We start from the raw sequence: 12,797 nt of genomic DNA on the forward strand, positions 1-12,797 counted from the left end.
CTGTTTGAGTCTTTTTATGAGCTCCATTTGTTCTTAATTGCCAACTTCACATCACGAATACGACGTGGAACGATCATATTGTGGGAACGCTAATGTCTGCGAGAATGGACGTGGCTGTGTAGGGTATGTACTGCAAGTGTTTTTTTCTTTTGGTACCTGATGTCATTACTGTGTTGCCAGGTACCAATGTGTTTTACTGCACTGGAACTAACTGATGAAAGCACTGAGCCAGACCCAGGTACTGCATTTGGATGTATACAAACCTCTTACACAAACTTTGCTACTTGGGTACATGCTGTACACACTGTGCATTTTAGTTTGTTTTTTTGCTCCTCTACAGCTGTGCAATATCATGCAATCCCGTACCCGTCTTTTCAACCCATCCGTAGACTGTTTAGATGCTGTTTCTTATTGTAGTGTCGTACTTCTTGTGTGTCCATATCAGGTTCCTGTAATGGAGTTGTTTCTTTCCGATTGTTTTTTAACCTGTTTCCCTTTTACCCGTACTGCTCTAAAAGTAGTAAAAAATGCACTGAGAGCCAGACCGTGAGGCGGATATTAGTAAGGAGGCCATTCTCAGTCTTGCTGATCAGACATGGTCTAAAACCCAACGGTATGATGTCCTGCCTGTCCTGAGAATTTGTTCTGTCCAAAATTAGTCTCCTGTGAAGTCCTTTCGAGAGAGGCTGTCGCCACCTTTAAAGACATTGCTTAACACAGACAGTTTGTTTGTTAATGTAGTGTTAACATGTATTGGCAAGGACAGCTAAAGGTCAACCAGACCGCTGGAAAAGCAACTGAGAGTAATGTCTGTCGATCACACCCCCTTAGTAATGACTGCAGTGACGACATACAGATTAATTCAGACAGCCAGAGATGGGAGGCTTTACAGAGACGTTAAATGTCAATGTGGCTTTTCTGGCAGATCCAAGATCAAGTCAGACCCACAGACAGACGACACACACACACATATATATATATAGCACAAACCTTCAAAGAGGGGACAACGCTCTGCTGCACAAAACCTAAAATCATTGCTGGGATGTACAGTTGAAAGGGGCAATAATCGATTGGGAATTAAGTCGTTTTCTATTGGTCGTGTCTGTTATATGTCCATGTACTGTATGTTTGTTTGTGTGCACAAGCCTTCCCATAGAGATAAACAGGGTCATGTTCCTCGGTCAGAGATGAAGGGCCTCTAGTGAGCTGGAAGAAGTGTACTGAGTGTTATTGTGACCGTCTCTCAGTCTGTACAACCCAAAGTCAAATCACGGTGGCTCCAGGATCCCTCAACTTCTGAGAAAACACCTGAGCAAAAGTCATCGGGCCTGGGACCTCAGAGCAAATATTTTCAGACTGCTGGTGGTTCAGAATAAAATTATCAAGAGTCAAGCCAATCTCCAGCAAGACTTCAAATTGTTGCCAAGGAGGCAGATATTCTCTGAGGTTTCTAAATAACAGGCCAGCTGACATTTGGATATCTCCTTTGGAAAACGGTCTTCACACACTCCTCCATTGCTAGTCATTCCAGTGGTTTGTCTTTCCCCGTCAGCTGAATGCTCTTTTCATTGTGCACTGCTCTCCCACGACATAGCTCGATCGATCCCGGGCCAACCTCTGACTGTTACTGTGTCCTCTGTATATAGGTAATGCTGTTCCATGTGTTTTAGACGTGCTCCCTCTGTAAAGTGATCGAAGCCCCATTGGATGACGTACTGTACGTGGGACAAATTATTGCTGTATATCTGTATTTGAATGGTTGTATTTTGAAGGTGTCATCATCCAGGGATGGGTGGGTGGGTGGGTTGGTTTGATGTTTGTGATGTTTGTGTCAATCTGGAGGTAGAAATGGGCTGGGGTTGGGGGAGGGTCAAGGGTAAACTATCACAACTGGTCTATACCAAGAGTGTCTTCATCAAGGAAGTGGACAGGACAGGGTCTGTCCTCTTCGAAACAGGAACATTTTTTTGCACCAAAGTCATCATCAAAGCGCAGCTTCTTCTTATTCAAGGTCACAACGGATGGATGATATCAGAACTCAAAAGGATTTTTTGTTTTTAATTTTAGAGACAAAGAAACTGTCTTTTTTTGCATGATTAAGTGTCGTCTTTTTATTGGCTTGTGTGCCCGGTAAAAGCATGACCATTGTGTGAACTCTCACTTTACCGGTGTGTTTGGAAAATGTCAAGGAAATTTCTCCATGAGATTTTTTTACTTACCTCTTCGACATGAACGTTCATTGACATTCATAATCAACTGTTTTACAATGTAGGGTCCGTAACTGTTTGAAGGCTGCCTCGCATGCAGAAATGCAACTTGCAAGTAACCCATCAAACTTCAAACCCAGTTACCATAACTGCATCTTTGTAAAACACCATGAATGTCAATGCCAGTTATCACCTCGCTAGCTAGACATTGCAGTCTTGTAAAATCGCTCTTTATTAAAGCGTTGCTATTTTCAATACATGTGTTCAAACGCTCGCTCCTTTTTCATACTATGCCAGCAGCATCGTGGAAGGTTGGGATTGAGAGTCAAAGTACTGTAATTCGTGTTTGGTCTGGTCCATATTGTGTGGTGTTTTGAATGTGTTTGCCCAGTCTTGTCCTGTCTGTTGCCATCAACTGGATGTATTCTTTCCCAGTTGTCCTCTAAAGCACGCACTGGTTTCCTGAAACCAGGCTTTGAAGAAGCTTCAACTTAATTTTAGGAATATGTCTGGCAAACCTGGACAGATTGTACAGACAAGGGGGCTCTGATTTCAATCACATTGTCCTTAACCCCACTGTTAAAAGTGCAGATGACTAAAATGTCTTTAGTATCCACGTTATGTCAGTCATGCCTCTGTACACTTTATTTTTTGTAGCAGAGTTTTATTAATAAGAATACAACCTTGCTTAATTTTCCTCTCCCCTGCTAAATCAATGTGAGGAACAAAAGGCTAAAACGGACAACTAGAAGATTCTTCAGACAAGTTCTCTAACTTAATGGTTTTAGAAAACCTGCTCAAAGACATGAGTCGGTTCACAAGTACCTTATTGTCTTACATTAATCTTTCCATACAAGTGTAATAAAAATGGACTACAAAGGGGATTCATATGAGTTTTCTACACTAGTACCTATGAAATATTAAGCTTACACAATAATTTGACCTGCACTCCAACTGTACAAAAAAGGACATAGGAAGTTAAGATATACTTACAGCAATGGGTTGGTTGTAGTCTTGTATTTTCATTACCTCCTGACTCAAGTGTGTGCAGATACTCCAAAATGGTATTCATCACTGAAGCTACTTCATGGACTACTCTTGAGACTGGAAACCAGACTTCCGTGTTACCAGGGCAGAACTGCATTTCCATGTCGTTATGCCGGTGAAAGGTGCATAATTCTATGCAGTTTCACGCGTCACCTATTGGCTCTAGGTCTACTCATCATATTACCTCAGTATACCCTCAGTATTATGTATACTGCATTTACTACACTCATTCAGTACTCCAGTGTCCATCTGTAAACTGTTTAATGTTGCTGAGGGCATGAAACCCAGCAGTGTCCACAAAAAGGTCAGCAGGGAGTGAGGTTCCATACCTTCAATTTCTTCTATTTCCCTTTTTTTGTATAACAAAATGTTTGAATTATCAACAGGTCTGGATTGTTATCAAATTATTGGTTTTTATTTGAAAAGCATAGGTTGATGTTTTTGGAAGAAAATGGAATAAAACGTCATCTGATGCAGAGCTCTACGTTTTTTGGTGACTCCCCCACAAACACTGTAAAAGATTAATAATAAGTTAATTAGACGGTACCTTAGCTCAGGTCTGAGAGCGACACTTCAAATATTTCCACAGAGAGGTTACAGTTCAGTTGAAATTCATTTATTGATAATTAAACATTTCAAAGAACATAGGACAAAATGTAATTTAAAACAAAATTATAATATTCGTGTTCATTGTCATTCATACAAGGTGAATGTGGCATCAAAAATCGTCATTTTGGGGGAGAAGGGGAGTCGAGCGTTGAACCAGCAACCGATCCTGAGCCAAGTTATTCAACTCTGAAATGAAGGGCCTACCCATGTGCTCTTAAGCAAGGCACTTAACCCCAAAGTGGCCCCAGGGGCATGTTTACAAAAACTATAAACAACCCATCCTATGTAAATGTCCCACGTCCAGCTCTGGCTTCGATTGCCTGTTACTCTTAAACGACAGGCTTTTAGATACGGGATGTACTAACAACATGACTGCTTCAGAAAGGGTTCAGATTTAGACTTAAAGACTGTGTTCTCTAAATCTTGTGCGTGATGGGTCAGTATGTTGGGAGCAGGAATGTATGAGTAGAGTCTGCTTTAGGGACAAAATGTAGGGATATTATCAGGAAAATCAAATCAGGAAAAAATGGTTAATCCCCCCGCCATTAAAAAAAGAGGGGGGGATCCCTTTCCAAAAATCTGAAATCCTGATGAAAAAAAATCCCTAAAGATGGGTAAGGAATAGAATGTATGGATACAGGTGTGTCAGTATGTGTGTATGTGATTGTGTTTGGGGAGGGGCAGGAGTGTGTGGTCTGAGTGTTTACCTTAGTGGGGGGACACCCCATCGTCCACAGCTTTTTCAGGCCTAACGCTGCTGTTTTCCCCATCCCACGCTACAGCTGCGTGTGGCGTACGTCCAGGGCAAAGGGCTCAGTTTGGCTCCCTCCCACTCTAGCTGCAATAATCAGCAAGAGGAAGAAGGTGGCTGGAGCAGCAGCAACAACAAGGCATGCAACTAACAGTTCACATGGAGAAGGTGATAATGTGGAAATTTAGAGAGGCTATGTGTCACAGTGCACTACCAACTGAGGAGCCGAAAAACCAAATGAGATGAGACACTAGTGTGTGGTACAATCTGGAACGGAACAACTGCTGTTAAGTAAATACAGGTACCAGGGATCAGGTGTGCATTAGTATTATTTGCACATGTAGACTGCAATCAGTAGTGCCATGTACCCAGAATAAATACATCTAAATATAAAAATGTATCTGGGTGTGATATGAATGGAGACAAAGCCAGAAACCGTGTGTTTAAATGAAGTGTGTGTTTCTTGTGAGATCAGAAGAGGGAAAAGGAAAAGGTCATCACCAGCCCTTCTCACTGCTGCTCGAGAAATCCGCGGCTTTCGCCAAATTCAAAATCTTCATATTCACCTGTGGCGCAAAGACTGTCACCTCATATCCATTCAGTCAATAACAATATACATCAGCAACACGGCACTGCACTGCATAAAAAAAACAAAAACACTTTTGTACCTGCTCTCAGCTCAAATGGTGAATCCCTGTTTTGTCAATTTTTTTTTGATTCTGTACTTTATATTCTTACACAATGGCTGATTTCCTAGCACATTTAGTTAAGCCCACACAACTACTCCATTACGGTAATCCTTTCCAGCCCCTGCCACACAAACAAGTTGCCTCTTAACGTTCTCTTAAACAGACTGGTATAACTCGAAAAAAAAAATTTAAATCTGTATTTCCCTTGTCCATCTGTTAAGAAATACAATCGCTATCCTAATATTAACAGTCAATATTCTTCTCGTCGAAACAAATGTTGTCTGGCATTTCTTTTGCAGTTTAAAATAAGGTGTTAGGTATTTACATGTGTACCAATTGTACCTTTTCTGGTAGGAAAACAAGCTCAACTTTTCATCCGAGTCAACAATGGGTTCTAAATTTATGGTAGTTTACGAGACTATGCTAGAAAATGTTGGAAAACAAATTTGAAATGTTAAATTCTCTGATATTTGATCAATGGCCAAACAATGCGTACAGCCATTCTTTTGGCTTTTATAAATTAAAATGTGTACACTCTTCTTCAGTTGGAAAAAATCAAAAACACGGGCTCAACTGATAATTACCTGAAATTTGTTTTGTTTCTTTGAACACAGGTTGCAACATAAAGAAATAAATTTGACTGACATTACTTATAAAAAGGTTCCTTTCTAATGTCTTCGAGGCAAACATCGAACCTATGACCAAAAACTCTGACAGGATAGATTTTATTCCTGAGAGTGGGATCCTCTTTCTGGGATACAAGAAAAGGTGTCTAACTGTTCCGGGAGAACATCCCAGTACTAATGTGATCGCTGTATTTTAACCCTGTTGATATCAAAGTCATCCCAAAATTTCACACTTGGCTGTCCCTCATAACTATTCAACTTCAAGCACGCACAGTCACACAAACTGGTACTATCGGTCATAAGTCAAACAAACACTCGAGTGAAACAGAAAGGCCGGTAAGGGCTAATTTACTTTGTTCTGTTGTCACTAATTTCACCCTAAAATCAACAAGTCGGCTCAGGAAAGCCTTTAATGCCAGCAGGTAAAACACAATCATAAAAATCTGTGGATTTAGAAAATATGAGTTGTCATCACTTTAAGTGTGAATTGCCTGATTAAGCACTAAACCTGTCAGCCCAGTAAAACAGCCAGAAGCATTTTTACAAAACAATCTGGTCAATTAACATTCTAAATCTTTACAAAAAAGGTTCTCAAGTGAAGGCAACAACAACAACAACAACAACCTGTCCGATGCACCGCTCAAACCCCATTTAACTTCACGTTTGCGGTTCTCTTGTATTCCAAATGTATCACCAATTAGGCAGTTAAATGGCTTGACTTGCTAACAACCAAAGGGTCAATGCAGCTGAATTCAAACAGAGGCATGTTACATACTGCACAATGTTCTGTCACAAACTTCCAAAATAACCGTTTTTTAAAATTGTATTATTCATTTGAGTTACACCTGAAATGTGGGCTGATGCTGTGCATTTTGCTACGGAGTTTTGAAAGGAAATCCCTATTTCTTGTAGAGTCTATTAAAGGGCCTCAAACCAGCAACACAATGCTTCTTTTTTAAGATCAATGTTAACGTTGTACCAGGTAACATCTCAGCATCTTTAACATTCAAACGGGAACCAGCTGTGTCTTATAACATCTAATAGAAACTGTAAATGCTTGACAATATTTCCAATATGATCCTTCTCATTATCTCCACTTGTCCAAAGACCCTGTTAACTTAAAACCACCAACTGAACTCAACAGTCACGAACTGACAGGCAACCTAGTTAGCGACTCAGTTAAGATGGAAAAAGGGGGGTAGGGGAGCTGCTTCAGATTTAAAAGCACACTCGAGTTACAACCTTGCTCCCTCTCTACATTTTCCTCTTTAAACTGTCCCTTATGTAAATACACATGCACACAGTCACACACGCACACACACATCTGCAGTGTGGAAGGAGTGTTTGGGGAGTGGTGGGACTATCGATAAGGGGGTTCTGGCGTGTGGTAAGGGTAATCATGGCGCTGGGGCATGGGTTGCCCGTGTGCGGCTGTCTGCTCATACGGTGTGGATGTGGAGTAGCCTCCCGCGGCTGCGTAAGCTCCTGACGAATCGTATGCTCCCGGCGGCCCGTAGCCTCCTCCGTAGCTTTCCGACGAGGAGTTGTAGTTCCCAGATGATGGGTTGTAGTTCCCAGACGAGGCGTTGTAACTTCCAGAGGGGTCGTAGGTCCCGGGTGGCGGGTAGCTCACCGGCGCACCATATGTCGGGGGGGCAGAGTACGTCCCCGGGGGGGCAGTGGCCGTGGTGGAGGCCTGTGTGTTGGCAGGTGGAGGCGGAGGGGGTGGGGGAGGAGGATTGGTGTAAGCATACTGGAGGTACTGGTACTGTTGCTGGTACTGCTGTTGGTACTGTTGGTACTGTTGCATTTGCTGGTAGTACTCCGAGTAAGACCTGGAGTGGAGCAGAATAAAAGTAAAAATAAGTCTAAAAATCATAAATCATATGTTTTGTAATTATATGTACAAGTGGAAGTAGTGTTAAAGATGGAGTCAGCTATTGATTTTTTGTCTATATCACTTTTTATACAAAAAGAAAATCTATTCATATCTCCTCACGTCTGCTCAACCGGTCTATTCTGTGTGTATTGAAAACAAAAAGTTGTGTTAATACACAGCCTAGGCACTGACAGTTATGTAAACAAAGGGGTTCCATCATAGCTAGCAACACACCCATTTACGGACAGGTGAAGGTAGAGAGGACAATGAGGAGATATTCACAGATTTAGCATTCTACAGAATCGCTGACACCACCTTTAACATGCTTATTTCCCATCTGCTCCTAGCCAATATTAGGATGCGTTATGTGTACCTAGCCATAGCATCTGACCCTTCAGGTGTGTTGGTGGCGGCGGGCGTGGGTTCTTCAGATGCTCCAGGTGGGGTCGGCAGCAGGGCGCGACGTTTGGGTCGTATCTGAGCGAAGGAACCCGGAGTGGGGTCAGGGAGGAGGGGGGCCCGGCTTCCTCTGATTGGGCTGCGATCCCGATCGCTATCCGCATGCGCTCCCTTTCTCCCTACATGCTGCTCTGCCAGAACCTTTCATTCAAAATATATCAGTGAATATACATGGAAAAAGGTAAAACACAAAAACATACACAGAAGAACTTACATACAGTTTTACTCAAATAAATAGATGTTAAATGACCTTCTGTCCCTCCTGAAAGAACTTGGCTCTTGCTGCCTCGAAAAGCGTTGTTGGATCTGGTCCGGACTGTGACTCTACTACTTCATTGTGATTGGACATATCATGATACACCTGGTCAGCACACGTTCCATACACCTGACTGGCAAGAGCACCGTATATCACCCCGTCTGCACCTTTAGAGCTGGTAATCCCCTTCAGAGCGGCGTAGGTGGGGTCAAAGGTTGTTGTGTTGTAGAATGAGTTATGGACACTTTGTTGAACCTGCAAAGACAGATGAGAGACAAAAATGGTCAGGAAGTCTGGTGCCTGTACGCTGAGTCAGTGTTTAGAGATAAACTAGAGGTTTCCCAATTCAGTGGATGCCCTGCTGGAAAATGAACTCACTTGTATGGGTAGCCCAGCCGCGGCTGCTGCAGCTGCAGCTAAGACGGCTGCTTGACTCTGGTGATGCTCTAGTGATGGAGGGGGTCTCGGAAGAAGACCCTCCCTGCCTCCTGCATGAAGAAGGAAGCAGAAAACATGATGAGAATGAGTCGTTTTTGGGCACTCCATTATATGCAAAACACCCTTTAAAAAACTATTGAATCCGTCATTCTACCTCCACTGTTTGCTGAAGCAAGTTGGTTGATCAGAGGTTGGGCTTTGGACAGCTCTACGGCCAACTGACGACCCTTGAACATGGTCCCATTGAGCGCATCAATAGCCACGACGGCCTCCTCTTTCCGCTCCATATGCACAAATGCATAGCCGACATTTGAGCACAATCTGGCTGTAGAGTAGACAGGAAAGTCACTGTTAGCATGAGACATTGATTCAATCACACATTTTAATTTTTTGGCTAAGCGTTATCAAATCCAAATTCTTAAAGCTGCGAACACACCGCACTGTGGCGTGGCGAGATTACATACAAAGTCAATGTACTAGCGCGTGGCCGCGCGTCCACCCAAGACTCGGCGTCCAGCGGCGGGCGCTTGCGCCTCATCGAAGCGCGTGAATCGAAGGCGCTGCCATTTGCGGCGCGGCCAACATGTGCGGCGAACGCAGAAGATGAAATTATTTGGCAGTGTCCGTGTGGAATTCCAATATAGTACAGCGAAGCACCGGTGTTGCCCTCCGTCAGCCGGCACACTTTCACTTTCAGGTAGGCTGATGTCTGCCTTTATTTTAGCAGCTGAGCACACACTGATTTTGTTATTGTGTTTAGTATGTTGCTGAATTACTATTAATATGTGTGTATTTGCGATCGGGGTGCGTCTTCATGCTGTTTTAATGATATTTGTGACATGACTGCCGCTGGTTACACAGTGAACCTACATCTGTATTTTTTGGCACAGCTGGACCATGTTATTGTTGTTGTTGCACCGTAAGTGTGACGGGTCTGATCTCGGCGTCGGCGTCACGAATATATGGCCCAATATGATCACGCGGCGAGCCTCTTGCGTTCACGCGGTCAATCGCCGCCTTCGATGTGGCGGCCGGCGGCGAATATGGCCCAATATGACCAAGCGGCGAGCCTCCTGCGTTCACGCGGCCAACCGCCACAGGGGGCCAGTGCGGTGTGTTCCCAGCTTTAAGAACATTGTGACCTGACAAGCTTATTAATATTGCCTTATACTGAACTTATGAAAACAAGCTCATTTTAATTCAATACTTTTCTTTCTAACTCACCTTTGACTTTATCACAGTCTAAAACTCTTCCGAAAGTTGAGAACAGCCCGTGCAAGTCATCTGCTGAACACGTTGCGCTGAGGTTCCCCACAAACACTTTGGTGGAGTTGGGTGGGCGCGCTCGAGACTCCTCCACCACCAGCGGCCGGCCTCTGTACTCTTTACCATCAAGATTCCGTATAGCCCTTTGGGAAAAAGAGAGAAAGAATTATCTTTGTCATCATCGTGGTGTCTGTAGGTGATAACAACATATATATTACAAACATATTTGCTGTGGTTAAAAATTAACATGAAATATAAGAAGTAATTATACCAAATGTTGTCAGTGTCTTTGTTTTAGTAGTGATTTTGGATTTCATTTGAAATGTCTTCATTTCATTTAACTTTTATTTAGACTCGAGAGATCAATTAAGGGGTGTCCCTTATTTGCAATCGAGTCAAACAAATGCAAAGCAAAAACCACAATACATACACAATATACTATGCAAAAACAAAACAACTAATAAAGAGAAAAATAACTATTGAAACATTTAGACAGTGATGTAGAATGGCTGCAATTAAAATGAAATGGGTGAAAGTACAATATAGCCTAATTAAAACAGTTAGAGGTAGTTATTTTTTATTTAATTTGTTAAAGGATATGAAGGAAATGTCAATTACACCGGTATGTAAAATGTGCCATTCACATTAATACTAAGCAGCACTGGCACAAGCCTTTTCTTCCAGACGAAGAATTATTCATTATTATTGTTGCATTTTAAGTTGTTTGTTGGTGTTTTTTGTTTTGTGCGGGTGGTCAATGTATCTGTGTGTGTTCAGTTTTGTGTCTATGTTTGCCATTTGTCAATAGGATGCATAGGACTGAGGTGGGGGAATTAAGAAGTACCGGTATGACCATACAACAAGTTTGACTGTGCTACTTGAAGAATAAATATTGGGATAAAAAAATCGAACCATTTATAATATCTTAGCGGTAATAAAGCGATTCATACCTGTCTGCCGCCCCCTCTCCCCTCAGTGTAACGAAGGCATACTGTCTGAGCAGAGAGCAGGTGTTGATCTCTCCATATGGAGAAAAGAGCTTGTTCAGCTCGTCTTGAGTTGCATCTAAAGGAAGGTTTCCCACAAACAACTTCACGTGATCACCGCTCATCTCTGTATCAACAAACATCTGCAAATAAATACAAAATAAACGGGAGACTTGCCATTAGTAGTCATATACGTTGGCTCATGCTCAATGCTCTTAGTGTATCAACAAATGGACAGGTCATTGGTGATTTTATTTGGCTTAATATGATACATAAATGAACCATACAGATGGATGAATGGAGATAAATTAAAGTGACATGGTGACAAACTGACGTTGGGCAGTGTGAGCTAAGCTAAGCTACGCTAAGCTAATTAAACCATTCACTTTCGCGGCGAAAATTGTTCCAAGGAACATAAGACTATATACCTGCTGGGAAAAGTAGCTATAGCAAGACAGACACTCATAACATGTGACATACATTTGTTATAGGTTATGGTGTGAGCTCAGTTACACAACCGACCGAAAACTAGAAAAAACTACTGACACTTCTGGCCATTTTGTTAAACGCAAACATTAACGCTCTAGCTAGCGAACGGCGGCTAAGCTAACGAGCTAATCGTAGCTGTATCGTAGTGTTTTTAAATGTTTACTTAAGCTAGAGATACGTTACTGGTCAAATCAAACAACATTATAAATTGGCTACTATTCATCATGTGGTGTTTTCTTAATAAAGTAAATCAAGGCGGAAAAGCATGAATTATTGTGGGCATAGCAGCTATTCAGACTTCTTACCCAACGCGGTCCCGGAGCTGAATTACCAACCTCACATCCGGTCCCTGCTTCTTGAGGAGCGCCAGCTGCTGGCGCCTAGGGGAGAAGAAAGATGGTTCACCAACTTCTCTATGCACAGTCTATGATCAACGTGTATTGCTCTCAAACCATGTCAACTAACGGTGACATGCATATATTTACAGAAACATGTTTAAAGGCTTTGTATAGAATTCCATTTAGTTTCATTTGAGAAAAAAGGCTATGCTATTAAATCATTCTTGCAAGTCTCAAAAATGCAAGACCTGGGACTAGACCTAGACTTTTCTATGTTAAATCCCAAAATAATAGCTTATTTCTTTTGTATTAAATAATATACAAAAGCCACTAGCATTTACAACATAGCCTACACAGTGGTATAATGCGACATTGCCTAATCTGTGACTAGTAGGCCTACATGACATAGGTGAGGCCTACACTGTGACACACAATGTTTTTGGCTTGTTGTGTAGGCTAATTTGAAGGACCTGAAATAAAATATTGACAAACCAAATACTAGCCTAATAATACTAGGAAAAAAAACATATTTTGAAGAAGACCTATAGGTCCTCTCACTTTTTCTCTGAACCGATGTTTTATTTTATTTTTTAAAGCAGGCCTATTGACGTCTTTTATTGTATTCTATGTCATTCCGGGTGCAGGAAGTTTTAATGGGTCTTACCCTTTTAAGCGTTAAGGAATGTTCTACTCTTGGTCCACTAGCTTTAACAAATTACTCGTCCTACGCCTATTATTACGCTTAACCTATCCTGGG

The 12,797-nt window shown here is 42.0% G+C and overlaps 1 protein-coding gene across 1 annotated transcript; it reads right to left on the reverse strand.

Moving 5' to 3' along the window:
- Positions 1 to 3,864: 3,864 nt before the first annotated feature.
- Positions 3,865 to 12,028, reverse strand: LOC307260881 (uncharacterized protein). The gene is made up of 8 exons (XM_080041245.1): positions 12,008 to 12,028; positions 11,178 to 11,356; positions 10,186 to 10,370; positions 9,116 to 9,286; positions 8,902 to 9,011; positions 8,518 to 8,778; positions 8,182 to 8,408; positions 3,865 to 7,764 (listed from the first exon to the last, which is right to left on the reverse strand). The coding sequence occupies exons 2-8, from the start codon at positions 11,354 to 11,356 to the stop codon at positions 7,290 to 7,292; spliced, it is 1,608 nt and encodes a 535-aa protein (XP_079897371.1). The 5' UTR covers positions 12,008 to 12,028; the 3' UTR covers positions 3,865 to 7,289.
- Between the last annotated feature and the right edge of the window lie 769 nt (positions 12,029 to 12,797).

The sequence above is a fragment of the Ammodytes marinus genome (genome assembly GCF_949987685.1).
Source record: "Ammodytes marinus genome assembly, chromosome: 14".
Taxonomy (NCBI): Eukaryota; Metazoa; Chordata; class Actinopteri; order Uranoscopiformes; family Ammodytidae; genus Ammodytes; species Ammodytes marinus.